The 26,937-nt window shown below is 50.9% G+C and overlaps 1 protein-coding gene across 1 annotated transcript; it reads right to left on the bottom strand.

Moving 5' to 3' along the window:
* Positions 1 to 1,170: 1,170 nt before the first annotated feature.
* Positions 1,171 to 16,947, bottom strand: LOC149310294 (all-trans retinoic acid-induced differentiation factor-like). The gene is made up of 6 exons (XM_089528655.1): positions 16,673 to 16,947; positions 4,386 to 4,457; positions 3,472 to 3,543; positions 3,067 to 3,188; positions 1,938 to 2,038; positions 1,171 to 1,514 (listed from the first exon to the last, which is right to left on the bottom strand). The coding sequence occupies exons 1-6, from the start codon at positions 16,939 to 16,941 to the stop codon at positions 1,410 to 1,412; spliced, it is 741 nt and encodes a 246-aa protein (XP_089384781.1). The 5' UTR covers positions 16,942 to 16,947; the 3' UTR covers positions 1,171 to 1,409.
* Between the last annotated feature and the right edge of the window lie 9,990 nt (positions 16,948 to 26,937).

The raw sequence follows: 26,937 nt of genomic DNA, 5'->3' as shown, positions 1-26,937 counted from the left end.
CTTGATCCTGGCACAGTAGCAAGGGCAGTTCCTACTCTTGTTTTGATGATCTGGAAGCGGAAGAGAGAAGAACTACAACCTCTGTACTCACTGGACACATAGAGCCTTTTTCCCCAAAGAAAACCAGGAGGCTAGAAAAGAGCAAGCGAGTCTTGAATGGTGGAAGAGCATCAAGAGTTTGGACCAGCATCCAGAAAAAGGTGGCTAGGTTGAAGAAGTGGGTGAAGAAGGCAGCTGCCATGCAGAGCTTGTTCGCATAGAACCAAAAGCTTGCCAGCAAGAGGGAGGACAATGTTGACCAGGATGGTGTAGCGGTAGTAGGATACTTGGGAAGGGAAAAATGGGATAATCCTGGGATTACAGGGAACTGGGTTGGGATCACCACTCTTGAGTTGTGGATGATAATTCCCTGCCACAAACCACTCTATTCTGCTTTGGTCAGACCTCACCTAGACTATTGTGTCCCGCTGAGGATATTACAGAACTGCTCATATGATGATAAAAACCTAGTCTAGTCAAGAACACATTTGCTTAGAAAGTGGTGGAGTCCCCTTCTTTGGATGTCTTTGAACAGAAACTGGATGGCCATCTGACAATGATGCTTTGGCTGTGAGCTCCTGCATGGCAGAGTTGGGTTGGACTGGATGGCCCTTCTTGGGGTCTCTTCCAACTCTAGGATTCTATAAGAAGGGGTTCAAAGAGAGGGGGCTGAGGTGCCAGTAGTTCAAGCAGAGGACTCCAAAGGAGCAGGAGACCCCAAGGCAGCCATGGGAGGTGGGGAGTGTGCCCCCAGCCTCTACGGAGGATGAGCCCCATAGCTGCGCATGGGGAAACAATTTCACCCACCACTGGAGGAGAGGCGTCTCCACCTTTGCTGGCCTTGGGAATGTCATCCACAAACCTCTCTGGGGGACCCCATGGCTATTGTGGTGAGATGGAGGTACCTTGTATGCCTTTGGCTCCATTGCTTGTCACTACCACCACCCACAGCAAACTGGTCCCCCTCTGGGAATAGGCTCTGAACCCTTGTGCAACTCAAATGCCACCATTTCCACACAAGGAAATGTGAAGCCTGCAGATGGGAATCCCTCCCGGGGGGCCACCCAGATCAGGCCCTGCAGAGGTCTGTAATCCCCAACGCACCCGAGGATTTCACACCCAAAAACAAAGTGCTAGACTGGGGCAGCCCCTTTATTAGCAACAGTCAGAGTCCTGCAAGAGATGGATCTGGCCCCTTGGGCTGGGAGTGAAGCTCAGCCCCACATGACCGGGCTCCAGTTCTTGGAGAAGAGAAATGTCCGTCTGTGCAACGGATGCTGTTGTCCCAGGAATGGTCCATCAGACATGGCACACTAAAGGCTGCCCCACTGCCCCTTGTCCTGCGCCGGACACCGATGGGTCCGTCTGCACTAGGACGCCTTGGCCTTCCTCCGCTGGGTGGTCCAGAGCAGGACGGAGAGGGTGGCAGTGACGGCTCCCAAAGTCCCAAAGAAGGGCAGGTAAGGGAAGGTGCCCTGCAAGGGAAAGGCAAGTCGGGGGCATCATTTACACACTCAAAAAAGCTCAGCTTCAAGGAAAGACCCCAAAGGCCCCCTGGCCCCCAGCATGGACATGAGAGAGAACACGGCCTCTGAATGGAGGGGTAGCTCTGTCTGTCTTGCATCTCTTGCAATTATGGTTGCCCTGGGCGGAAGAGCCAGCTCCTCCAGAGCTATCCCTGGACCAGCCACAGTCTGTGCCCAGAGTGGGTCCAGTGATGCTGCTAAAGGGGAAGCTGAAGGATGCCAGTTCTGTCAACCCCACTCTGCCCCAGTGCCCAGGCTCCCTTGGGGCTCAGGGAAATCCTTCACAGCTGCTCCCTCTGGCCACTTCACTCCAGAACCAGCTGCCCCCTGCAACCCCCCCCCCCCCGCCCTCTCTCTTCAGGGCCAACTCACCTGGCGCAAGCACTTGTAGCCATGGAATGGGCTCACACATAGGCACTGGGGCAAGCCAGGCCCATCGGGGGCACAGAGGGAGCCCTCTGGGCACAGCCAGCCTGCAGGAAGGGCAGGAGAGGGACAAGGTGAGGACGGGGCCCCCCTTTCCCTTGGCTTTCCCTCCCCAGGGCTCACTCCAGCATTAGCTCTCAGCTCCCAGCCCCTGGCCATCCTTGCCTCCTTCCCAAGGCAGCACCCCCTCTTGGGCTGCCCCTAGGGATACATGGGGTGGATTGTACAGTTGGAGGCTGCCTCAATACTCTCCCCTTCCCAACAGCAGCAAACCCTCACAAATTCTTTGGGGATTTCTGCCCCAGCTCCTCAGTGGGTCCAAATCCACTGGACCAAGGTGCTCCAAAGGGCACACACCAGAAGCCAAGCCCCCACCAGAAAGAAGGGCCCTGTCCTCTTGAGGGATCTGCTGCCCTGCGTCACAGCCCAAGGCTGCCATCATAATAATAATAATAATAATAATAATAATAATAATAATAATTTGTTTTATTTATATACCGCTATTCCAAAGATCATAGTGGTGAACAGCAAGTAAGCTAATTAGCAAGTAAGCTAATTTGCCCCCAACAGTCTGGGTACTCATTTTAGCTCCCTCCTCGGAAGGATGCAAGCCTGAGTCGAGCTTGGGCCCTTTTGCTGGTCTTGAACTCACAACCTTGTGGTTTCGAGTGAACGGCTGCAGTACAGGCATTTACCCACTGCGCCACCAGGGCCATGTTCCCTCCTTGCCCCCAGTTCAGTTGCCAATGTGAAGAAAGGGATCTGGAGAAGAGGGACAAGAGCTCTGCTATGCCAGAAGACTTGCAGCACATGCTTCTATGCCAGGCAAAAGAAGAGGACCCACTCTGAGACTCCCCTTTTGCTCATTGCTGCCACTGACCCTAATCCATCATCCTGCAGCTGATGTGCTCCAGAGGATCCTTTGCCTCTATCTCTGCGCTGTGAAGCTGCAACAGGCTCCATAAGGAACTCTGGTGGCTCTGCAAAGCCATTCCCCACCTCCTGCTGCCAGCCATCAGGCCTGTCTGTTGGCTCCCCACGGTGCAAGCCCCATGCCAAACATTCCCCTCCGCACCTAGTCCAGCTGAGCCGTCGCAGGGGTTCCTCTGGCCTTGGCAGACCCGGCTGTTCCCTCGGACGGAGGTGCTGTTCCATCCTTCGCTGCCCCCGGGGCAGTCCACATTCGGAGGCAGAACCCTGCAGACCAGGAAGGACTCTTTCAGGGTCTGGTGGGAGGCAGCAGGGGCAAGGCCTAGTGTGCCAACCCCCAACAGGACCCAGAAGCCAAGCATGTGGACACCTGCCCACATGCAAGGAAAGTGCTGTCCAACCCCAAGCAGCTTTGCACAACCCTCCCCTGCATTCTTCTGCCGGCCTCCAGTCCAAGGCACCTCCTGCACCTCTCCCATAACTGCTTCCACTAAGGAGGACAAGTGGCCCAAGTCCAGGATCTGGACCCAGCTCCCTCCGCACCACTCACAGGGTCTCCAGGTGAGAAAATCCCCGGAAAGCCTCCGTGGGGAGAGGTTCCAATGGATTATTGCTCAGATCACTGCAAGAAGAAGAGAAAAGTGCATTCAGGCTCTGAGCCAAGCTCCCCCTCTTGACCTGTGAAAGATTTATGGCATTGTACACTTCCCCCAGATCTGACCACTTCCTGTGATGACCCAAATCTAACAGTATTGGAGTGACTTGTCCCTTCCTTTCCTTAAAGATGGACGCTGCACCTACAACCCAGACTTCAGGTGCCTCCACTTTCCCAGAACAACATGCCTCAACCCAGCAGTGGGCTGCTATGGACTATTTATAGGAGCTAAGAGTAGCCTGGAAGGTGGTCAAGACCAAAGAGGACCCCTGCCTATTGGGATCTGGAGCCGTCTGGGTATTTTTAGGCTTCAGTACCCAAACGTGTGTCTGTGTCTTCAAGTCACCTGTTGATTCATGGTGACCCCATTAATTTCATAGGGTTTTCTTAGGCAAAGACACCTCAGAGGTGATTCTGCCACTTCCTTCCTGCAAAATGTAGCCCACAGCACCTGGTATTCGTTGGCAGTCTCCCCCGCAAGTACTAACCAGAGCTGACCCTGCTTAGCTTCCAAGATCAGACGGGATCAGGTGCCTTTGGGGCATTTAGTCCTATTTGCACACATTGAAGCCTAGGCCGAGACCTCTAGCACTGCAGCCCACTCCTTGAGTATTGGGCTCACAGGCTGTCCTCCCTCCCTTGCTCCCTCCCTTACCTGTCTGCATGAAGGGGGCCTTGCAGGGGCCTCTAAGGGCCAGAGATCCACCTTTCTTCCTCCCCCCCACCATCTGCATGAAGAACCCCCAGGGGGGCCCAATGGCCAGAGACCCCTCTTCTGGTTCTGCATCTCAGGAGTGACCTGGACTCACATGACAATGGCGGTGCTGGCCTCCTGGAAGCCGGAGCAGAGCCTCTGCAGGGAGCAGTTCCCCAAGTCCAGCCTAGAGATGAAGAGGAAGACAAGGAGGCCACAGCCACCTGAGATTACTTCCCAGCCCACCCAACTCAATCCAATTCAACTTCCCTGCGGAGGAAGGCATTTGGGGCTGGAGCAGAGCAGGGCTTTCCCTAAAGCTCTGCTGGACAAGGACATTAATTGGGCCTCTGGGGCAGGAGCTGTGGCCTGTTGCCGCCCCCCCCCAGGAGGATGACCAGATGTCCTCTTTTTCCAGGGCATGTCCTCCATTTCAACCTTCTGACCAAGAGGAAGAATTCCCAAATGCCCTACATCTGGAGCATGAGTAAGAAGAAAGAATCCCTCCACGTTTGTGGCTTTGGGGATTTCATTATTTGCGGTTTTGATTAATATGTTCTCTCTAGGAATCTCTACGTCAGTGATGGCGAAGCTATGGCTCACGTGCCAGAGGTGGGCCCATGTGCCATCGTCCCAGCACAGAGTTTGCCAGAGTTTGTTACTAGAAAGCCAGAGGGACATGGCATTTTGCAGTTAATAAGTGCGTTTGGGTTGCAGTTTGGGCACTCGGCCTCTAAGAGGTTCACCATCACTGCTCTACGTTGCCCAGATTTAGTTGGCAATACAGTTGTGCTGGAGAACCTAGAAATTCCTAGAGAAAACACTTGCTGATTGGAATATTTGTGGATTTGACCAATACGTCTTCTCTATGAATCTCTAGGCCCTCCAGTACAACTCTGCCAGAAGTTGACCATAGAGTTGTGCTAGAGAAAACCTAAACGTTCCTAGGGAAGACACTCCTCTAGGCATTTGTAGGTCCTCCAGTGTGACCCTATGAATATCTTCTGGGAGACATTGGCCATAGAGTTGCCCTGGAGGACCTGGGGGTTCCTAGAGAAGACACTCATCTGGGCCTTTGCAGGTCCTGCAGGGTGACCCTATGAATATCTTCTGGGAGACGTTGGCGATAGAGTTGCCCTGGAGGACCTGGGGGTTCCTAGAGAAGACAGTCATCTGGGCCTTTGTAGGTCCTGCAGGGTGACCCTATGAATATCTTCTGGGAGACGTTGGCCATAGAGTTGCCCTGGAGGACCTGGGGGTTCCTAGAGAAGACACTCATCTGGGCCTTTGCAGGTCCTGCAGGGTGACCCTATGAATATCTTTTGGGAGACGTTGGCCATAGAGTTGCCCTGGAGGACCTGGGGGTTCCTAGAGAAGACACTCATCTGGGCCTTTGCAGGTCCTGCAGGGTGACCCTATGAATATCTTCTGGGAGACGCTGGCCATACAGTTGCCCTGGAGGACCTGGGGGTTCCTAGAGAAGACACTCATCTGGGCCTTTGCAGGTCCTGCAGGGTGACCCTATGAATATCTTCTGGGAGACGCTGGCCATAGAGTTGCCCTGGAGGACCTGGGGGTTCCTAGAGAAGACACTCATCTGGGCCTTTGCAGGTCCTGCAGGGTGACCCTATGGATATCTTTTGGGAGACGCTGGCCATAGAGTTGCCCTGGAGGACCTGGGGGTTCCTAGAGAAGACACTCATCTGGGCCTTTGTAGGTCCTGCAGGGTGACCCTATGAATATCTTCTGGGAGATGTTGGCCATAGGGTTGCCCTGGAGGACCTGGGGGTTCCTAGAGAAGACACTCATCTGGGCCTTTGCAGGTCCTGCAGGGTGACCCTATGGATATCTTTTGGGAGACGCTGGCCATAGAGTTGCCCTGGAGGACCTGGGGGTTCCTAGAGAAGACACTCATCTGGGCCTTTGTAGGTCCTGCAGGGTGACCCTATGAATATCTTCTGGGAGACGTTGGCCATAGAGTTGCCCTGGAGGACCTGGGGGTTCCTAGAGAAGACACTCATCTGGGCCTTTGCAGGTCCTGCAGGGTAACCCTATGGATATCTTTTGGGAGACGCTGGCCAGAGAGTTGCCCTGGAGGACCTGGGGGTTCCTAGAGAAGACACTCATCTGGGCCTTTGCAGGTCCTGCAAGGTGACCCTATGGATATCTTTTGGGAGACGCTGGCCATAGAGTTGCCCTGGAGGACCTGGGGGTTCCTAGAGAAGACACTCATCTGGGCCTTTGCAGGTCCTGCAGGGTGACCCTATGAATATCTTCTGGGAGACGCTGGCCATAGAGTTGCCCTGGAGGACCTGGGGGTTCCTAGAGAAGACACTCATCTGGGCCTTTGCAGGTCCTGCAAGGTGACCCTATGAATATCTTTTGGGAGACGCTGGCCATAGAGTTGCCCTGGAGGACCTGGGGGTTCCTAGAGAAGACACTCATCTGGGCCTTTGCAAGTCCTGCAGGGTGACCCTATGAATATCTTCTGGGAGACGTTGGCCATAGAGTTGCCCTGGAGGACCTGGGGGTTCCTAGAGAAGACACTCATCTGGGCCTTTGCAGGTCCTGCAAGGTGACCCTATGAATATCTTCTGGGAGACGCTGGCCATAGAGTTGCCCTGGAGGACCTGGGGTTTCCTAGAGAAGACACTCATCTGGGCCTTTGTATGTCCTGCAGGGTGACCCTATGAATATCTTCTGGGAGACGCTGGCCATAGAGTTGCCCTGGAGGACCTGGGGGTTCCTAGAGAAGACACTCATCTGGGCCTTTGCAGGTCCTGCAGGGTGACCCTATGGATATCTTTTGGGAGACGCTGGCCATAGAGTTGCCCTGGAGGACCTGGGGGTTCCTAGAGAAGACACTCATCTGGGCCTTTGTAGGTCCTGCAGGGTGACCCTATGAATATCTTCTGGGAGATGTTGGCCATAGGGTTGCCCTGGAGGACCTGGGGGTTCCTAGAGAAGACACTCATCTGGGCCTTTGCAGGTCCTGCAGGGTGACCCTATGGATATCTTTTGGGAGACGCTGGCCATAGAGTTGCCCTGGAGGACCTGGGGGTTCCTAGAGAAGACACTCATCTGGGCCTTTGTAGGTCCTGCAGGGTGACCCTATGAATATCTTCTGGGAGACGTTGGCCATAGAGTTGCCCTGGAGGACCTGGGGGTTCCTAGAGAAGACACTCATCTGGGCCTTTGCAGGTCCTGCAAGGTGACCCTATGAATATCTTCTGGGAGACGCTGGCCATAGAGTTGCCCTGGAGGACCTGGGGGTTCCTAGAGAAGACAATCATCTGGGCCTTTGTATGTCCTGCAGGGTGACCCTATGAATATCTTCTGGGAGACGCTGGCCATAGAGTTGCCCTGGAGGACCTGGGGGTTCCTAAAGAAGACATTCATCTGGGCCTTTGTAGGTCCTGCAAGGTGACCCTATGAATATCTTTTGGGAGACGCTGGCCATAGAGTTGCCCTGGAGGACCTGGGGGTTCCTAGAGAAGACACTCATCTGGGCCTTTGTAGGTCCTGCAGGGTGACCCTATGAATATCTTCTGGGAGATGTTGGCCATAGGGTTGCCCTGGAGGACCTGGGGGTTCCTAGAGAAGACACTCATCTGGGCCTTTGCAGGTCCTGCAGGGTGACCCTATGGATATCTTTTGGGAGACGCTGGCCATAGAGTTGCCCTGGAGGACCTGGGGGTTCCTAGAGAAGACACTCATCTGGGCCTTTGTAGGTCCTGCAGGGTGACCCTATGAATATCTTCTGGGAGACGTTGGCCATAGAGTTGCCCTGGAGGACCTGGGGGTTCCTAGAGAAGACACTCATCTGGGCCTTTGCAGGTCCTGCAAGGTGACCCTATGAATATCTTCTGGGAGACGCTGGCCATAGAGTTGCCCTGGAGGACCTGGGGGTTCCTAGAGAAGACAATCATCTGGGCCTTTGTATGTCCTGCAGGGTGACCCTATGAATATCTTCTGGGAGACGCTGGCCATAGAGTTGCCCTGGAGGACCTGGGGGTTCCTAAAGAAGACATTCATCTGGGCCTTTGTAGGTCCTGCAAGGTGACCCTATGAATATCTTTTGGGAGACGCTGGCCATAGAGTTGCCCTGGAGGACCTGGGGGTTCCTAGAGAAGACACTCATCTGGGCCTTTGCAGGTCCTGCAGGGTGACCCTATGAATATCTTCTGGGAGACGTTGGCCATAGAGTTGCCCTGGAGGACCTGGGGGTTCCTAGAGAAGACACTCATCTGGGCCTTTGCAGGTCCTGCAAGGTGACCCTATGAATATCTTCTGGGAGACGCTGGCCATAGAGTTGCCCTGGAGGACCTGGGGTTTCCTAGAGAAGACACTCATCTGGGCCTTTGTATGTCCTGCAGGGTGACCCTATGAATATCTTCTGGGAGACGCTGGCCATAGAGTTGCCCTGGAGGACCTGGGGGTTCCTAGAGAAGACACTCATCTGGGCCTTTGCAGGTCCTGCAGGGTGACCCTATGGATATCTTTTGGGAGACGCTGGCCATAGAGTTGCCCTGGAGGACCTGGGGGTTCCTAGAGAAGACACTCATCTGGGCCTTTGTAGGTCCTGCAGGGTGACCCTATGAATATCTTCTGGGAGATGTTGGCCATAGGGTTGCCCTGGAGGACCTGGGGGTTCCTAGAGAAGACACTCATCTGGGCCTTTGCAGGTCCTGCAGGGTGACCCTATGGATATCTTTTGGGAGACGCTGGCCATAGAGTTGCCCTGGAGGACCTGGGGGTTCCTAGAGAAGACACTCATCTGGGCCTTTGCAGGTCCTGCAGGGTGACCCTATGAATATCTTCTGGGAGACGTTGGCCATAGAGTTGCCCTGGAGGACCTGGGGGTTCCTAGAGAAGACACTCATCTGGGCCTTTGCAGGTCCTGCAAGGTGACCCTATGAATATCTTCTGGGAGACGCTGGCCATAGAGTTGCCCTGGAGGACCTGGGGTTTCCTAGAGAAGACACTCATCTGGGCCTTTGTATGTCCTGCAGGGTGACCCTATGAATATCTTCTGGGAGACGCTGGCCATAGAGTTGCCCTGGAGGACCTGGGGGTTCCTAGAGAAGACACTCATCTGGGCCTTTGCAGGTCCTGCAGGGTGACCCTATGGATATCTTTTGGGAGACGCTGGCCATAGAGTTGCCCTGGAGGACCTGGGGGTTCCTAGAGAAGACACTCATCTGGGCCTTTGTAGGTCCTGCAGGGTGACCCTATGAATATCTTCTGGGAGATGTTGGCCATAGGGTTGCCCTGGAGGACCTGGGGGTTCCTAGAGAAGACACTCATCTGGGCCTTTGCAGGTCCTGCAGGGTGACCCTATGGATATCTTTTGGGAGACGCTGGCCATAGAGTTGCCCTGGAGGACCTGGGGGTTCCTAGAGAAGACACTCATCTGGGCCTTTGTAGGTCCTGCAGGGTGACCCTATGAATATCTTCTGGGAGACGTTGGCCATAGAGTTGCCCTGGAGGACCTGGGGGTTCCTAGAGAAGACACTCATCTGGGCCTTTGCAGGTCCTGCAAGGTGACCCTATGAATATCTTCTGGGAGACGTTGGCCATAGAGTTGCCCTGGAGGACCTGGGGGTTCCTAGAGAAGACACTCATCTGGGCCTTTGTATGTCCTGCAGGGTGACCCTATGAATATCTTCTGGGAGACGCTGGCCATAGAGTTGCCCTGGAGGACCTGGGGGTTCCTAAAGAAGACATTCATCTGGGCCTTTGTAGGTAGGGTGACCCTATGAATATCTTTTGGGAGACGCTGTCCATAGAGTTGCCCTGGAGGACCTGGGGGTTCCTAGAGAAGACACTCATCTGGGCCTTTGCAGGTCCTGCAGGGTGACCCTATGGATATCCTTTGGGAGACGCTGGCCATAGAGTTGCCCTGGAGGACCTGGGGGTTCCTAGAGAAGACACTCATCTGGGCCTTTGCAGGTCCTGCAGGGTGACCCTATGAATGTCTTTTGGGAGACGCTGGCCATAGAGTTGCCCTGGAGGACCTGGGGGTTCCTAGAGAAGACACTCATCTGGGCCTTTGTAGGTCCTGCAGGGTGACCCTATGAATATCTTTTGATAGACGCTGGCCATAGAGTTGCCCTGGAGGACCTGGGGGTTCCTAGAGAAGACACTCATCTGGGCCTTTGTAGGTCCTGCAGGGTGACCCTATGAATATCTTTTGATAGACGCTGGCCATAGAGTTGCCCTGGAGGACCTGGGGGTTCCTAGAGAAGACACTCATCTGGGCCTTTGCAGGTCCTGCAGGGTGACCCTATGAATATCTTCTGGGAGACGTTGGACATAGAGTTGCCCTGGAGGACCTGGGGGTTCCTAGAGAAGACACTCATCTGGGCCTTTGCAGGTCCTGCAGGGTGACCCTATGAATATCTTTTGGGAGACGCTGTCCATAGAGTTGCCCTGGAGGACCTGGGGGTTCCTAGAGAAGACACTCATCTGGGCCTTTGCAGGTCCTGCAGGGTGACCCTATGAATATCTTCTGGGAGACGTTGGACATAGAGTTGCCCTGGAGGACCTGGGGGTTCCTAGAGAAGACACTCATCTGGGCCTTTGCAGGTCCTGCAGGGTGACCCTATGAATATCTTCTGGGAGACGCTGGCCATAGAGTTGCCCTGGAGGACCTGGGGGTTCCTAGAGAAGACACTCATCTGGGCCTTTGCAGGTCCTGCAAGGTGACCCTATGAATATCTTTTGGGAGACGCTGGCCATAGAGTTGCCCTGGAGGACCTGGGGGTTCCTAGAGAAGACACTCATCTGGGCCTTTGCAGGTCCTGCAGGGTGACCCTATGGATATCTTTTGGGAGACGCTGGCCATAGAGTTGCCCTGGAGGACCTGGGGGTTCCTAGAGAAGACACTCATCTGGGCCTTTGTAGGTCCTGCAGGGTGACCCTATGAATATCTTCTGGGAGATGTTGGCCATAGAGTTGCCCTGGAGGACCTGGGGGTTCCTAGAGAAGACACTCATCTGGGCCTTTGCAGGTCCTGCAGGGTGACCCTATGGATATCTTTTGGGAGACGCTGGCCATAGAGTTGCCCTGGAGGACCTGGGGGTTCCTAGAGAAGACACTCATTTGGGCCTTTGTAGGTCCTGCAGGGTGACCCTATGAATATCTTCTGGGAGACGTTGGCCATAGAGTTGCCCTGGAGGACCTGGGGGTTCCTAGAGAAGACACTCATCTGGGCCTTTGCAGGTCCTGCAAGGTGACCCTATGAATATCTTCTGGGAGACGCTGGCCATAGAGTTGCCCTGGAGGACCTGGGGGTTCCTAAAGAAGACATTCATCTGGGCCTTTGTAGGTCCTGCAGGGTGACCCTATGAATATCTTTTGGGAGACGCTGTCCATAGAGTTGCCCTGGAGGACCTGGGGGTTCCTAGAGAAGACACTCATCTGGGCCTTTGCAGGTCCTGCAAGGTGACCCTATGGATATCCTTTGGGAGACGCTGGCCATAGAGTTGCCCTGGAGGACCTGGGGGTTCCTAGAGAAGACACTCATCTGGGCCTTTGCAGGTCCTGCAGGGTGACCCTATGAATGTCTTTTGGGAGACGCTGGCCATAGAGTTGCCCTGGAGGACCTGGGGGTTCCTAGAGAAGACACTCATCTGGGCCTTTGTAGGTCCTGCAGGGTGACCCTATGAATATCTTTTGATAGACGCTGGCCATAGAGTTGCCCTGGAGGACCTGGGGGTTCCTAGAGAAGACACTCATCTGGGCCTTTGTAGGTCCTGCAGGGTGACCCTATGAATATCTTTTGATAGACGCTGGCCATAGAGTTGCCCTGGAGGACCTGGGGGTTCCTAGAGAAGACAGTCATCTGGGCCTTTGCAGGTCCTGCAGGGTGACCCTATGAATATCTTCTGGGAGACGTTGGCCATAGAGTTGCCCTGGAGGACCTGGGGGTTCCTAGACAACACACTCATCTGGGCCTTTGCAGGTCCTGCAGGGTGACCCTATGAATATCTTCTGGGAGACGTTGGCCATAGAGTTGCCCTGGAGGACCTAGGGGTTCCTAGAGAAGACACTCATCTGGGCCTTTGCAGGTCCTGCAGGGTGACCCTATGAATATCTTCTGGGAGACGTTGGCCATAGAGTTGCCCTGGAGGACCTGGGGGTTCCTAGAGAAGACACTCATCTGGGCCTTTGCAGGTCCTGCAGGGTGACCCTATGGATATCTTTTGGGAGACGCTGGCCATAGAGTTGCCCTGGAGGACCTGGGGGTTCCTAGAGAAGACACTCATCTGGGCCTTTGTAGGTCCTGCAGGGTGACCCTATGAATATCTTCTGGGAGATGTTGGCCATAGAGTTGCCCTGGAGGACCTGGGGGTTCCTAGAGAAGACACTCATCTGGGCCTTTGCAGGTCCTGCAGGGTGACCCTATGGATATCTTTTGGGAGACGCTGGCCATAGAGTTGCCCTGGAGGACCTGGGGGTTCCTAGAGAAGACACTCATTTGGGCCTTTGTAGGTCCTGCAGGGTGACCCTATGAATATCTTCTGGGAGACGTTGGCCATAGAGTTGCCCTGGAGGACCTGGGGGTTCCTAGAGAAAACACTCATCTGGGCCTTTGCAGGTCCTGCAAGGTGACCCTATGAATATCTTCTGGGAGACGCTGGCCATAGAGTTGCCCTGGAGGACCTGGGGGTTCCTAAAGAAGACATTCATCTGGGCCTTTGTAGGTCCTGCAGGGTGACCCTATGAATATCTTTTGGGAGACGCTGTCCATAGAGTTGCCCTGGAGGACCTGGGGGTTCCTAGAGAAGACACTCATCTGGGCCTTTGCAGGTCCTGCAAGGTGACCCTATGGATATCCTTTGGGAGACGCTGGCCATAGAGTTGCCCTGGAGGACCTGGGGGTTCCTAGAGAAGACACTCATCTGGGCCTTTGCAGGTCCTGCAGGGTGACCCTATGAATGTCTTTTGGGAGACGCTGGCCATAGAGTTGCCCTGGAGGACCTGGGGGTTCCTAGAGAAGACACTCATCTGGGCCTTTGTAGGTCCTGCAGGGTGACCCTATGAATATCTTTTGATAGACGCTGGCCATAGAGTTGCCCTGGAGGACCTGGGGGTTCCTAGAGAAGACACTCATCTGGGCCTTTGTAGGTCCTGCAGGGTGACCCTATGAATATCTTTTGATAGACGCTGGCCATAGAGTTGCCCTGGAGGACCTGGGGGTTCCTAGAGAAGACAGTCATCTGGGCCTTTGCAGGTCCTGCAGGGTGACCCTATGAATATCTTCTGGGAGACGTTGGCCATAGAGTTGCCCTGGAGGACCTGGGGGTTCCTAGAGAACACACTCATCTGGGCCTTTGCAGGTCCTGCAGGGTGACCCTATGAATATCTTCTGGGAGACGTTGGCCATAGAGTTGCCCTGGAGGACCTAGGGGTTCCTAGAGAAGACACTCATCTGGGCCTTTGCAGGTCCTGCAGGGTGACCCTATGAATATCTTCTGGGAGACGTTGGCCATAGAGTTGCCCTGGAGGACCTGGGGGTTCCTAGAGAAGACACTCATCTGGGCCTTTGCAGGTCCTGCAGGGTGACCCTATGAATATCTTCTGGGAGACGCTGGCCATAGAGTTGCCCTGGAGGACCTGGGGGTTCTTAGAGAAGACACTCATCTGGGCCTTTGTAGGTCCTGCAGGGTGACCCTATGAATATCTTCTGGGAGACGTTGGCCATAGAGTTGCCCTGGAGGACCTAGGGGTTCCTAGAGAAGACACTCATCTGGGCCTTTGCAGGTCCTGCAGGGTGACCCTATGAATATCTTTTGGGAGACGCTGTCCATAGAGTTGCCCTGGAGGACCTGGGGGTTCCTAGAGAAGACACTCATCTGGGCCTTTGCAGGTCCTGCAGGGTGACCCTATGGATATCTTTTGGGAGACGCTGGCCATAGAGTTGCCCTGGAGGACCTGGGGGTTCCTAGAGAAGACACTCATCTGGGCCTTTGTAGGTCCTGCAGGGTGACCCTATGGATATCTTCTGGGAGATGTTGGCCATAGAGTTGCCCTGGAGGACCTGGGGGTTCCTAGAGAAGACACTCATCTGGGCCTTTGCAGGTCCTGCAGGGTGACCCTATGAATATCTTTTGGGAGACGCTGTCCATAGAGTTGCCCTGGAGGACCTGGGGGTTCCTAGAGAAGACACTCATCTGGGCCTTTGTAGGTCCTGCAGGGTGACCCTATGAATATCTTCTGGGAGACGCTGGCCATAGAGTTGCCCTGGAGGACCTTGGGGTTCCTAGAGAAGACACTCATCTGGGCCTTTGCAGGTCCTGCAGGGTGACCCTATGAATATCTTTTGGGAGACGCTGTCCATAGAGTTGCCCTGGAGGACCTGGGGGTTCCTAGAGAAGACACTCATCTGGGCCTTTGTAGGTCCTGCAGGGTGACCCTATGAATATCTTCTGGGAGACGCTGGCCATAGAGTTGCCCTGGAGGACCTTGGGGTTCCTAGAGAAGACACTCATCTGGGCTTTTGTAGGTCCTGCAGGGTGACCCTATGAATATCTTTTGGGAGACGCTGGCCATAGAGTTGCCCTGGAGGACCTGGGGGTTCCTAGAGAAGACACTCATCTGGGCCTTTGTAGGTCCTGCAGGGTGACCCTATGAATATCTTTTGGGAGACGCTGGCCATAGAGTTGCCCTGGAGGACCTGGGGGTTCCTAGAGAAGACACTCATCTGGGCCTTTGTAGGTCCTGCAAGGTGACCCTATGAATATCTTTTGGGAGACGCTGGCCATAGAGTTGCCCTGGAGGACCTGGGGGTTCCTAGAGAAGACACTCATCTGGGCCTTTGCAGGTCCTGCAGGGTGACCCTATGAATATCTTCTGGGAGACGTTGGCCATAGAGTTGCCCTGGAGGACCTGGGGGTTCCTAGAGAAGACACTCATCTGGGCCTTTGTAGGTCCTGCAGGGTGACCCTATGAATATCTTTTGGGAGACGCTGGCCATAGAGTTGCCCTGGAGGACCTGGGGGTTCCTAGAGAAGACACTCATCTGGGCCTTTGCAGGTCCTGCAGGGTGACCCTATGAATATCTTCTGGGAGACGTTGGCCATAGAGTTGCCCTGGAGGACCTAGGGGTTCCTAGAGAAGACACTCATCTGGGCCTTTGCAGGTCCTGCAGGGTGACCCTATGAATATCTTCTGGGAGACGTTGGCCATAGAGTTGCCCTGGAGGACCTGGGGGTTCCTAGAGAAGACACTCATCTGGGCCTTTGCAGGTCCTGCAGGGTGACCCTATGAATATCTTCTGGGAGACGCTGGCCATAGAGTTGCCCTGGAGGACCTGGGGTTTCCTAGAGAAGACACTCATCTGGGCCTTTGCAGGTCCTGCAGGGTGACCCTATGAATATCTTCTGGGAGACGCTGGCCATAGAGTTGCCCTGGAGGACCTGGGGGTTCCTAGAGAAGACACTCATCTGGGCCTTTGCAGGTCCTGCAGGGTGACCCTATGAATATCTTCTGGGAGACGTTGGCCATAGAGTTGCCCTGGAGGACCTGGGGGTTCATAGAGAAGACACTCATCTGGGCCTTTGCAGGTCCTGCAGGGTGACCCTATGAATATCTTTTGGGAGACGTTGGCCATAGAGTTGCCCTGGAGGACCTGGGGGTTCCTAGAGAAGACACTCATCTGGGCCTTTGCAGGTCCTGCAGGGTGACCCTATGAATATCTTTTGGGAGACGCTGGCCATAGAGTTGCCCTGGAGGACCTGGGGGTTCCTAGAGAAGACACTCATCTGGGCCTTTGTGTCCTGTAGGGTGACCCTATGAATATCTTTTGGGAGACGTTGGCCATAGAGTTGCCCTGGAGGACCTGGGGGTTCCTAGAGAAGACACTCATCTGGGCCTTTGCAGGTCCTGCAGGGTGACCCTATGAATATCTTTTGGGAGACGCTGGCCATAGAGTTGCCCTGGAGGACCTGGGGGTTCCTAGAGAAGACACTCATCTGGGCCTTTGTGTCCTGTAGGGTGACCCTATGAATATCTTTTGGGAGACGCTGGCCATAGAGTTGCCCTGGAGGACCTGGGGGTTCCTAGAGAACACACTCATCTGGGCCTTTGCAGGTCCTGCAGGGTGACCCTATGAATATCTTCTGGGAGACGTTGGCCATAGAGTTGCCCTGGAGGACCTGGGGGTTCCTAGAGAAGACACTCATCTGGGCCTTTGCAGGTCCTGCAGGGTGACCCTATGAATATCTTTTGGGAGACGTTGGCCATAGAGTTGCCCTGGAGGACCTGGGGGTTCCTAGAGGGGCGTTCCCTCAGGTAAACAGAGTGGTGGGGCTTGCTATTGGCCTTTCCCCACCTCATCCAGGGCCTCTGTCTCCCCGGCGAAGGTGGAGGGAGCCACCGAGGGGCGGCGAGACTCACCCCACTATCACCGCCGCCTGTCCTTCGAGGCAGCAGCGTCCCCTCAGCGCCGCTCCCGGCCCCCGTCCTGCGCAGAAGGCGGCTACCGCAGAGCCCTTCCTCGCCGGACCCGCGCAGCACTCGCTGTCGCAGAGCCATGAGGAGGCCCTCTCCCTCTCCGGCCCTCCGCTGCCCAGGGCTCCCGGCGAGGCCCCAGCGAGGAAGGCGGCCAGGAAGGCGAGGAGCAACGAAGGGGCTCCGGAGGGGAAGGGGCAGCTGGACGCAGCCATTTTGGTCCTCACGTGACCCGTCACGTGGCGCTGCGCGGCACGCCCCTATGCGTCACGCGGTCGCCATGGCAGCCGAGCTAGAGCCGTCCTCGCTCACTTGTGCCATCTTGCGGCGTCTGCTGGAAAGACAGCCTTTTACCCCCGAAGAGATGATGATGGTGAAAGGGGGCCTTGACGTCATCATCGCCGGCCAATGGAGGCCCGAGAGAAGGAAATCAAGGTGTAAATTCATGGCACAGGGCTTAATTTATGACATGCTCAACTGTAAAGTTGGACAATCATGGAATCATAGAGTTGGAAGAGACCAGAAGGGCTGTCCAGTCCAGGAAATCCATCCCCAAAAGATGGCCATCCAGCCTCTGTTTAAAGACCTCTAAGGAAGGAGGTCTAACAACAACAACAACAACAACAACATCCTTCTGATGAACTCATCTTCATTCAAATGCCTTCCTGGCTTGCAATAGACTGAGAGAATGGGAGCAAGAGGAAGGCTTCTGGAGGTTGCACTCTGCCAGCAGCCACAGACCCTCGATTGAACCCACATTTGAGCCATGCCTCCCATTTTGCATTGTGCTGAAATTCAGGGAGAACCCCATCCAGCCTTGGCAGTGTGTCCTCAAGCGGCCCATTGCCTGGCACCGCTTTGCTGTCCTTTTCCCTTCGGAGAAACAAATGCGCCTCAAGCTCTGAGTGCGAGTCTTGCCAGCTGCTGCTGCTGCTCCTGGAAAAGAAGAGCTCTAGAGTCTAGGAGGATCCATCCATTCCTGGCTCCTGTTTGCGATGAGGACAGGCTGCCAAGCAGATGAATTTCTGGAAGGGAAACTTGGTGTTACTAATGGCCTTCTTAGTCATGCCCACAATGGAGGCTTTTGGAATTCCTCCTGGAGAGAAGGTTGAAATGTAGGACATGGCAAAGGAAAAGGACAGCAAGAGCGTTAAGCAAATTGCTGCTTGAAGACACACTGCAAACGCTGAATGGGTTTTTCTCTTAATTTCAGCAGAACAGACGAATGGACATTTAAATGTGGATTCAGTCAAGGGTTTGTTGCTGGCAGAGTTAGGGATCTGGAGAAGAGAAGGCTAAGGGGTGATATGAGAGCCCAGTTTAAGGGATGTCATACTGAGGAGGGAGCAAGCTTGTTTTCTGCTGCTCCAGAGAAGAGGACACAATGGAGCAATGGATGCAAGCTCCAGGGAAAGAGATTCCAGCTCAACAATAGGAGGAACTTCCTGAGAGTAAGGGCTGTCCGACAGAGGAACACACTCCTTCCTTGGAGATTGTGGTGGAGTCTCCTTCTTTGGAGGCTGCCTTTAAGCAGAGGCTGGATGGCCATCTGTCATTGGGGATGCTTTGAAGGAGAGTTCCTGCATGGCAGAATGGGGCTTAGACTGGATGGCCTTTGGGGTCTCTTCCAACTGTATGATTCTATGAGTACAATATTAAACCTATGGAGATTATCAAATGGGGGATGGGACCTCATTGACCCCTCCCTGTCCTGCCTTTCCTGTGTGATTCTGGGAAGGACTTTCAGATTACATCACGCTTATCTGGACCGTATTCCGTCCAGAAAGCGTAAGTAACAACTGCACTAAAGACTTTCATATGACATTGCGCTGATCCTGTCATTGTCCCATCATTGAAGTGGCATTGCCCATCATTCGGCATTAACGGGAATTCATGTTAATGCAATGCTGCTTCAATGACAGGATCAGTGCTAAGTTATGAAAGGCTTTTGCGCGGTCGCTGTCATGGACGGAGTAAGGACAGGGGAGCAATCCCCATCTCCTTTGTCTTGCTCAGGATCCTATAAGTATCTTGCAAGTCAGGAAGGCATTTGAAGGAGGATGAATTCATCAGAAGGATACAGTTCAGTAGGTAATAAAACACAGCTACATGCTGTACGCCTGTAACTAAACTACATGCAATGAATCCACATTTCTAGGAGTGTTTTTAACCACTATTTCGCCACGTATGTCCTCCATTTTTGCAGGACGTGACAAAACAAAAGCTGGCAGCAGTAACGTAAATGTAAATTGATGCTTCTTAGTTGTAGAGTGATCTTGTAGCACCTTTGAGATTAACTGAAAGAAATCAGCAGCATGAGCTTTCATAGACTTAAGTGCTTCCTCAGATGCGTTTGGAAGTAGACTTTGGTCTAGGAAAGCTCCTGCTGCCAATGTCTTTCTTTCAGTGAGTCTCAAAGGTGCTGCAAGAACTGTCTACATTCTGATTTTACAGACCAACTTGGCTATATCTTTCAATGCATGCTTCTTAGTCATGCCTGAAATGGGAGGGCATTTTGGAATTCCTCCTCCTGGACAGAAGGCTGAGATGGAAAATGAGGCTGCATTGGCCCAGAGGATGAGGGTGCAGAGCAGGGCAGCAGAGCATTTTATGCCGGCTCCAATGCCCCGGAACACCTGGCTGCAGCAGCCTAGAGCATATTTAACATCTATATGAAGCCGCTGGGTGAGATAATACGGAGTCATGGTGCTGGGTGTTATCAGTACGCTGATGACACCCAGATCTATTTCTCCATATCTCGTTCGTCGGCCTCGAATTCTGATGGCTTCTCTTCTCTCAATGAATGTCTTCAGGCGGTAATGGGCTGGATGAGGAAAAACAGATTGAAACTGAATCCAGTCAAGACGGAGGTGCTCACGGTAGCGGCCCCAAAACCAAGAATTGGGTTGCAACCTCCAGCCCTGGATGGGGTCACGCTCTCCTCCAGCGACTGTGTTCGCAGTCTGGGGGGCTCCTTGACTCGTCGCTCCTGATGACAAATCAGGTAAATGCGACGGTCAGGAGTGCCTGTTATCAGCTTCGGCTGATACGCCAGCTGCGCCCTTTTCTGGAAGTAAGGGATCTCGAGACGGTTGTGCACGCGCTGGTAACCTCACGCCTTGACTTCTGTAATGCGCTCTACATGGGGCTACCCCTGTGCGTGACTCGGAAATTACAGCTGGTTCAAAACATGGCAGCCAGGCTTGTTTCAGGAACATCTAGGAGGGACCACATTACTCCGGTTTTGAGGTCCCTCCACTGGCTGCCTATTGCTTTCCGGGCCCAGTACAAGGTGTTGGTTATCACCTTTAAAGCCCTAAATGGCTTGGGTCCAAGCTATCTCAGGGACCGTCTCCTCCCGTACAATCCTCCCCGCGCTCTCCACTCCTCTGGGAGGAATTTGCTGCAGCTTTCAAAATCTAGACTTGCGGCTACCTCTCAGAGGGCATTCTCTGTTGTCGCCCCTAAGCTCTGGAATGACCTGCCGGATGAGATCCATCAGTTGACATCATTAGACAGCTTTAAAAAAGCGGTCAAGAGGGATCTCTTCCGGCAGGCCTTTCCAGATTAACCATCCCGGCCCAGGTTCCCTGATTCCCTCATTCCTCCCGTGGCCCCATCTTAGTGATGGTTGAGGATCAACAGAGTGATATCAGGGGTTTTAGTTTTAATTGCTGTTTTTATGCTTTGATATTGTGTTTTTAATATGTTATACTATTTAATACTGTCTTAAGGGGGGGAGGGATAAAGTGTTTTTAATTGTCATATTTTATATTTTACTGTTGTCAACCGCCCGGATTGGTTTGCCAGCGGGCGGTATACAAATAATAATAATAATAATAATAATTATTATTATTATTACCATTTTGGACATGGAATTGTTAACAGATTGTTGTTTTGCTGCTAGGAGAGAGCTGGGGATTGTCGTTTAGATTATTATGCTGTATTATGCTCGATTGAGGGGTTGACTGGGTTCTCACTCAGCCTGATACTCACACACACGCTCTGCCCTCTCAATGCCACAGAGTTTGGCTTCCCATGGAGACCCAGAAGTTGAGGAGGTGCAGCGGGAGAAGCCCAGGCGTCTCCAGACTGGTGGAGGGTGGGGGGGGGGGGAGAGATTTCCCTTGGCAAAGCCTGAAGCTTTGCGGCATCCCTGCAATGGGCACAGACCCTCCTCCATGCTCTGGCAGCTGGCACTTGGTCAAGGCTGGTGGAGGTGAGACAGGAAGAGTGGGAAGAAGGTGCTCTTGTGGAGGGAGGGTTGTGGGGCAGCTTCTTTGTGGGCAAAGCGAGGGCCTGCCTGGACCCTGCCACCAGTGTGAGGGCATAACCCAGTTGCAAAGTCCCTGCTGGCAGGGAGAAGGCCGTGTTTCTGATCCTGGGCTTCTCCAGGTAGAGGCAGTCTTTCTCCTCCAGGCACTGACCAGGTATCCTGGACTACAGTTCCCAGAATCCCTTGGCTGGTGGATTGTGGGAGCTGAAGTCTTAAGACACCAGGGGAAGGCTGCCCTTAGTTCTGGGCTCTTCCCCAACATGGAGGGAATATGTTGTTGGACTATAGTCCCAGTACCTTTCCCCATTGGCTATGCTGGCTTAGTGGGGCTGATGAGAGTCTCTGGTGAGATCTAGAGGTTGTTCATGTTCACTTCTCCTCCTCCTCGACCGCTTTCTGGGCTTTAATTTGAGTTGTCTTTGGTCTCCCTCAGTGGTTCGAGTCTAGCTGCATCCATGTGGCCGCCCTCATCGTGGGCGAGTGTGCCCGAAATCCCAGCCACTGGAGTGCCATGCGCTCCCTCGACCAGTGGCTGCAGGAACAGGGGGTCCCAGGCCTGGAAGGTAAATGGTGGGCAGGGCAAGCCTTGCGCTGGCACTCTCAAGTGATCTGGGCCTTTCCCGTCAGGGACACAATGGGCGCGTTCCCACTCGCTTATACACTGGTTTACAAATCGAATCCAAGGTGGATCGTTCCCACTCAATCCCGAATTAACTCTAGAACAGTTCTAAAGTAACCCGCTATCGTTCCCACTGCGTTTCGAATCTGATTCAAATCCAAACATTTAAACCGGATCAGAAGCCTATAAACCGGCGCAAAAAATAGTAGGTTTTACCCCGGGTTATCCCTTGATCCGAGATATGAATCACGTTATTTAAATGGGAATGTTTCGGTGTCTGATTCGGGTTCCATAGGATGGGAGGAGCGGAGCACAATGGACTGTCTCGGGGGAGTCGCCCTTTTTGTCCCCATCCGTCGCCGCCACTGCCATCTTTCCCTCCCTTGCCCCTTTGTCCGCGGAGGTCTGTGCGCTAAGCAGGTAAGTGTGTTAAATGCATAATATTTTTTAAACATGTTAAAAAGTCCACAGGCACATAGGCACTCGGTCACCTGAAGCGCCTGCATCTGTCAAACTGTGTAGCCTTTTCTGTTTAATGTGCCTTCCTGCAGAGAGGCTTTTTATTTTGATGATGTGCCATCTTCCTAATGTTTTGATGTGTTATAAATGTTTCTTCCTTCAGTAAACAGTACACATAAAGTAATAGCGTTATATTGATAACATAAGTGCCTTTTTCGGGAATACAAAATGTTGATGGATAGCCTTCATTTATTAGCCATCCTTAGGGTTTAGGGAATAGGCTGTCACTGGAAGCTTTTTCTTTTTACCATCTCTGGGGTTTTGGCAAATGAAGAATGGCGGATGGGTGTTTGGTCCTGTAGTAGGTTTTTTGTTTCTCCATTTGGTCCCTGCGAGAACAAAGGACCGGAAAAGGGATATTGCCAGTTGTCATGGAGACACCTTTTAGGATGGCTTCTCCGGTGGGGCAGGATCACCTTTCCTGGCATTGCTTACCTTTTATCCCGCCCTCCTGAGAGAGCCGTTTTCAAAAACACTTTTGGCAAAGCCGCTTGCTTTTGCTTTTGCCTTTGCTTTTGCTTTTGCTTTTGCTTTTGCTGCTGCCGCCTCTCTTGGCTTTTTTTAAATTTTCCCCATTAATCAATGGAGGAATACTCTAAAATTGGCGGAAGAGGCACTAGTTGGAAATTTGAGGAGACGAGGGATTTGATTTCTTTTTGGGGGAACAGACAGTGCAGATGCAGCTTAGTAAAAACCATAGAAACATCTGCGTTTATGAAAAAATTGCTTCTAAACTCCGGAGTAGAGCTTATCAGAGAAAGGGTCAGGAATGTAGAACAAAAGCGAAGGCATTGAAACGTGCATTTAAAAAATCCTGCCAGCTTGCTAATACTACTGGAATGGGGGCTGTTTCCATGCCTTTCTACAGGGAGCTGCGGGATATTTTTGCGGGCGACTCCAGTGTCGAGACAATCAGACGAGTTGCAGGTAATGGTCTAGAGTTTAGGAAGCGTGAGGAAAAAGGCAATCCGCCGGAAATGCCCCCCAGACACAGGCTTCTGCGAGTTTTGCAGCGGAGGATGGTTCTGAGGATTTGTTTTCCCAAGGTAATATGTTACATTATTTTAAAGCACTGTATCTCAAACGTCGTGAATAATATAACTCAATACATTTCTTCCCATTCCGTTGCAAATGGTGTAGGTTTTATTGTTGTTCTGAAGAGTCGCAATACATAATATTCTTTGATTTGTTTCAAAGGCATATTAATTATTAATAGATGTGATGGATATGTGTTTGATATGTTAATGAAATAATCCAGTATGCTTGTATACTTTCTGAAACTGATATGAAAGCAAAGAACTATGTTTGTACAAATAACTGCTATCGATGTACATTACTGTTCTGTTATTCTGGTACATGTCACAGAGGCACAGCCAGGAGCCTCCCATGTCTTAACCTTGACAGAGGTTGAAGATGAGGAGGATGTGACGCAAATTCAATGGAACAAATGGAAAGCAGGGAGAAGAAGTTGATGCACATATTTCTTCTGATGAAGAACATGACCCAGGGGAATCTCCTACCCTTGGACCAGTGAAACCCAGTGCTTAGGACATTGCCATGCAGGAAATCTCTATCTATATCTACATTTGTGTTGTACTTCTTTTTCTAAGAACTACTTGTGTTCTTTCTGTTTATACATAAACGTATTTATATCTCTTTTCACAGGACTTTATTATCATATAATTCGTTACTTTAAAATTATTTTAAATCTAATGTTACTGGTTTATTGTTCTATGATTGAAAGTAATGGAGATTTTGGACCTGCACAGTTATACTCCTATTATTACTGGTCTTTTATGCTTTTCAACCTTAAAATAACAAACCTTTCCTTTTGTAAGAATGCGAGAGAAAAGTAGATTGTCATTGTCAAAATTAGAAAAATATGTAGAAATAGCTATGCTTTTGAGACAACAGCGTACTTTTGTTACAAATGCTGCAATCAGCATGTTGTTAGGTTATCCATATATACAGTATACTGTACCATATACATAACTTGATCTATAAAACTCTTGTCCTTCTTTGCAAATGTCATCTTGTTACAGAAACTTACGGCGCGAGACAACTGCGGAGCCTCACGCCGGCCGAACGACTGGCACTGATTCGCCAAAAGAAGGAACGCTTAGCTTCCGAGAAAATGACTTAGCAAATGATGGAGAGCTCCAAAATGAACTTGGACCGTATGTTGGAACGTAGTCAGGAAAGTTTTGTGGCAGAAATGAGGTTCAAGGAAAGATGTCTGGAGGAAACTAGGCCTGATTTCGGAGAGCTAATAGGTGTTTTAAAAGATGTTACCTCAGTCTTTAAGGAGAGTTGTACCACAAAGGATAGCAACACGGTCATTAAGCGCATAAGGAAAAAGGGAATGTCCGAGAGCAGCCAGGTTCCAGCAAAAGTGCCAGTTGCTTCACAGCAACAGCACTCCATTGAAGATGACTCTGGCTTGCTGGAAACTGATGCATCTGAGCCCTTGCCACAAAATACAGGCCAACCGTCTACAAGTAATAATTTGGCAATACCTTGCAAAACAAGGCCCCAAAGAATTGTTAAGAAACCTATCCCTCTTTCTCCATGATGTATTGGATGGTATGTTCCCTTAGATACTACTTTCTACCCACATATTAATGTGCAAGGCAAAGAATACATAGACCTATGCCTATTTCTGGCCAAATATAAATACCAAGTAGAACGATTCCTTTGCCTCTCCCTCTTTTCCTTTGTGGGACCATAGTCCAGAAACATGCTTAATCTTTTAATTCCTAAAATTGGTTATATTGCTACTTTTCACTGCTAATATTATCTAATACTAATTTCTTAAATATATATAAATAGGAAAACAAACACTTGTTTTATGTAACAATTAAATTTTATTCCAAATTCTACTAGTGCAATTAAGAAAACCTGGTCAAGAAAGGCGTATTAAAGAGCTTATGACCAGAAACAGTAAATATGAAAATGAGGTGGATATGATCAGTGAACATTGGTTTTGTACATAGCCAGCAACAAAAGATGTATTGCGTAAAACCTACTGGTTAAGGCACATATGTTTCTTGAGTTAGATAATGCCCACACTCCATATGTTTACATTCTGAGGAACCATTAAATTGCTGTAGAATATAACCATCAGTAATCTCTACTTTTGGGAGGTTAGTAAATGTTTACATACATGTAAACAAACAATGATTTGTGTAGTAAAAGCATTATCTGAAGACATAGCACCCCCCAAAAAATTATGTCTGGGTAGGAACATCTCTCACAGGATTTCAAGTAGAAGTCAGTCAAAGTGAAGGTATAATTATGGCATCATCACATAGTGATGAGATATGATTTAAATACATCATACGTAAACATTGAAAGTCTGGTGTTGTGAACTAATTTTGTCACAGAAATTAAGATACTGCATTGCCCAAGTACCTACATTTTCAATAAGGAGTGCAAATGTAATAGCTATTATTTCAAGTACTATTATTTCCAGTACCATGTAGATTTCATTGTGCAAAAACAAGGTACGTATTTCCTTCAGGTCCCTTAGAAGCTGTTGTGTAAACAACTGGTAAGTTGCTGCTCAGCATGGCATGGAACCAGTCCATACCTATTGCATAACTTTCACATTATGATAGTGCAATAACAATTTACATATTTATAGAACAGTAATAAATAACATTGCATATATGATCTATTTTACATATAGATCACAAAACTATTACATAACAACATAGATATAATTTTTTGCTTCCTGCAACTTTTAACAGCATTTTTATAAAACATAACAGGATCACTACTATTAAATGCATAGCAGTGATGTGGATGGGGAAACATAACAACCACCAACCAAAAAAAACACCTGTCGCTATTAACAGCATAACGATCAGGAACTTCAACAGATAATTAATGGTGAACCAGCGTTGAGGCCGCAATCCAGCTTTGGTCTCGTCTCGATCATGGCTTTCATCTCTTTCCCTAATTGCAAATAGAACATATGAAAAAAGGATGTATTAATACTGAGAGTAGTTTTAAAAATGGAGCAAACTGAAGCAGCGAAGAGCAGCTACACTCACTTTCCTCAGGAGAAGGACGCTGCGGCAGGGTCTTCTCCACTGCCTCCATCCTCTCCTCTAGAGTTCCAACTATAACAATATGTGGGAATTAGATAAATCACTGTACTGAATGTGTTTGCAAAACAAAACAGATCAACAACAGCAATAACAAAAATGGTGTCGTGGCATATGCTCGCAGGACTGTCTGGGCACCATGTCCCCGAGGGTTGATTGATTGATTGATTCTAGAATAAATAAAATGGCAATGCCATATGTGAAGTAACCACACTTTTAACAAAACCCTAGTTTAAGAAATTATTACTTACAAAGAAAAAATAACCCTGAATTCCAATTAATTAAATCTTAATCCTGAAACTAGCATTATAAATGCGAATCAAATCTCCACTTGTAAGCATTGGCACATCGGCAGCGTTTCGTTTAATTAATAAACCAGTCAAAACTGTAAATATCTGTTACTGAACCAGAACAAGAACAGCTTTTTCCTTGCTCTTTTGCAGGAATGAATTTCCCTAATAACATGCGCCTGCATAACATTCAGGTATAATGCTGCAAATCGCATAAGTCACATTCCTGATTGGTAATTCTGAGATATACATATGCATATATTTATCTATGTTTTTGTGTATGAAGGGCATTCATCCCATTTAGATGGATTCTAACCATTTCTAGCCAAGGAAGCAAGAAAAATGCAGTTAACCTCCATCTGCCACCAAGCAATATTCATTTGGATAATCTTAGGAGC

This window comes from Sceloporus occidentalis, unplaced genomic scaffold, assembly GCF_023333645.1.
Source record: "Sceloporus occidentalis isolate IW3139 unplaced genomic scaffold, rSceOcc1.0.p SCAF_6, whole genome shotgun sequence".
In the NCBI taxonomy this organism is placed as follows: Eukaryota; Metazoa; Chordata; class Lepidosauria; order Squamata; family Phrynosomatidae; genus Sceloporus; species Sceloporus occidentalis.
This window is presented reverse-complemented; position numbering and strand designations above follow the sequence as displayed.

Coding starts and splice junctions, on each gene's coding strand:
- LOC149310294 (XM_089528655.1), bottom strand. CDS start 16,941: ATGGCTGCGTCCAGCTGCCCCTTCCCCTCCGGAGCCCCTTCGTTGCTC. Junction 2,039..3,066: donor CGACGGCTCAGCTGGACTAG/GTGCGGAGGGGA, acceptor CCCTTCCTGCAG/GCTGGCTGTGCCCAGAGGGC. Junction 1,515..1,937: donor GCTACAAGTGCTTGCGCCAG/GTGAGTTGGCCC, acceptor TTTCCCTTGCAG/GGCACCTTCCCTTACCTGCC.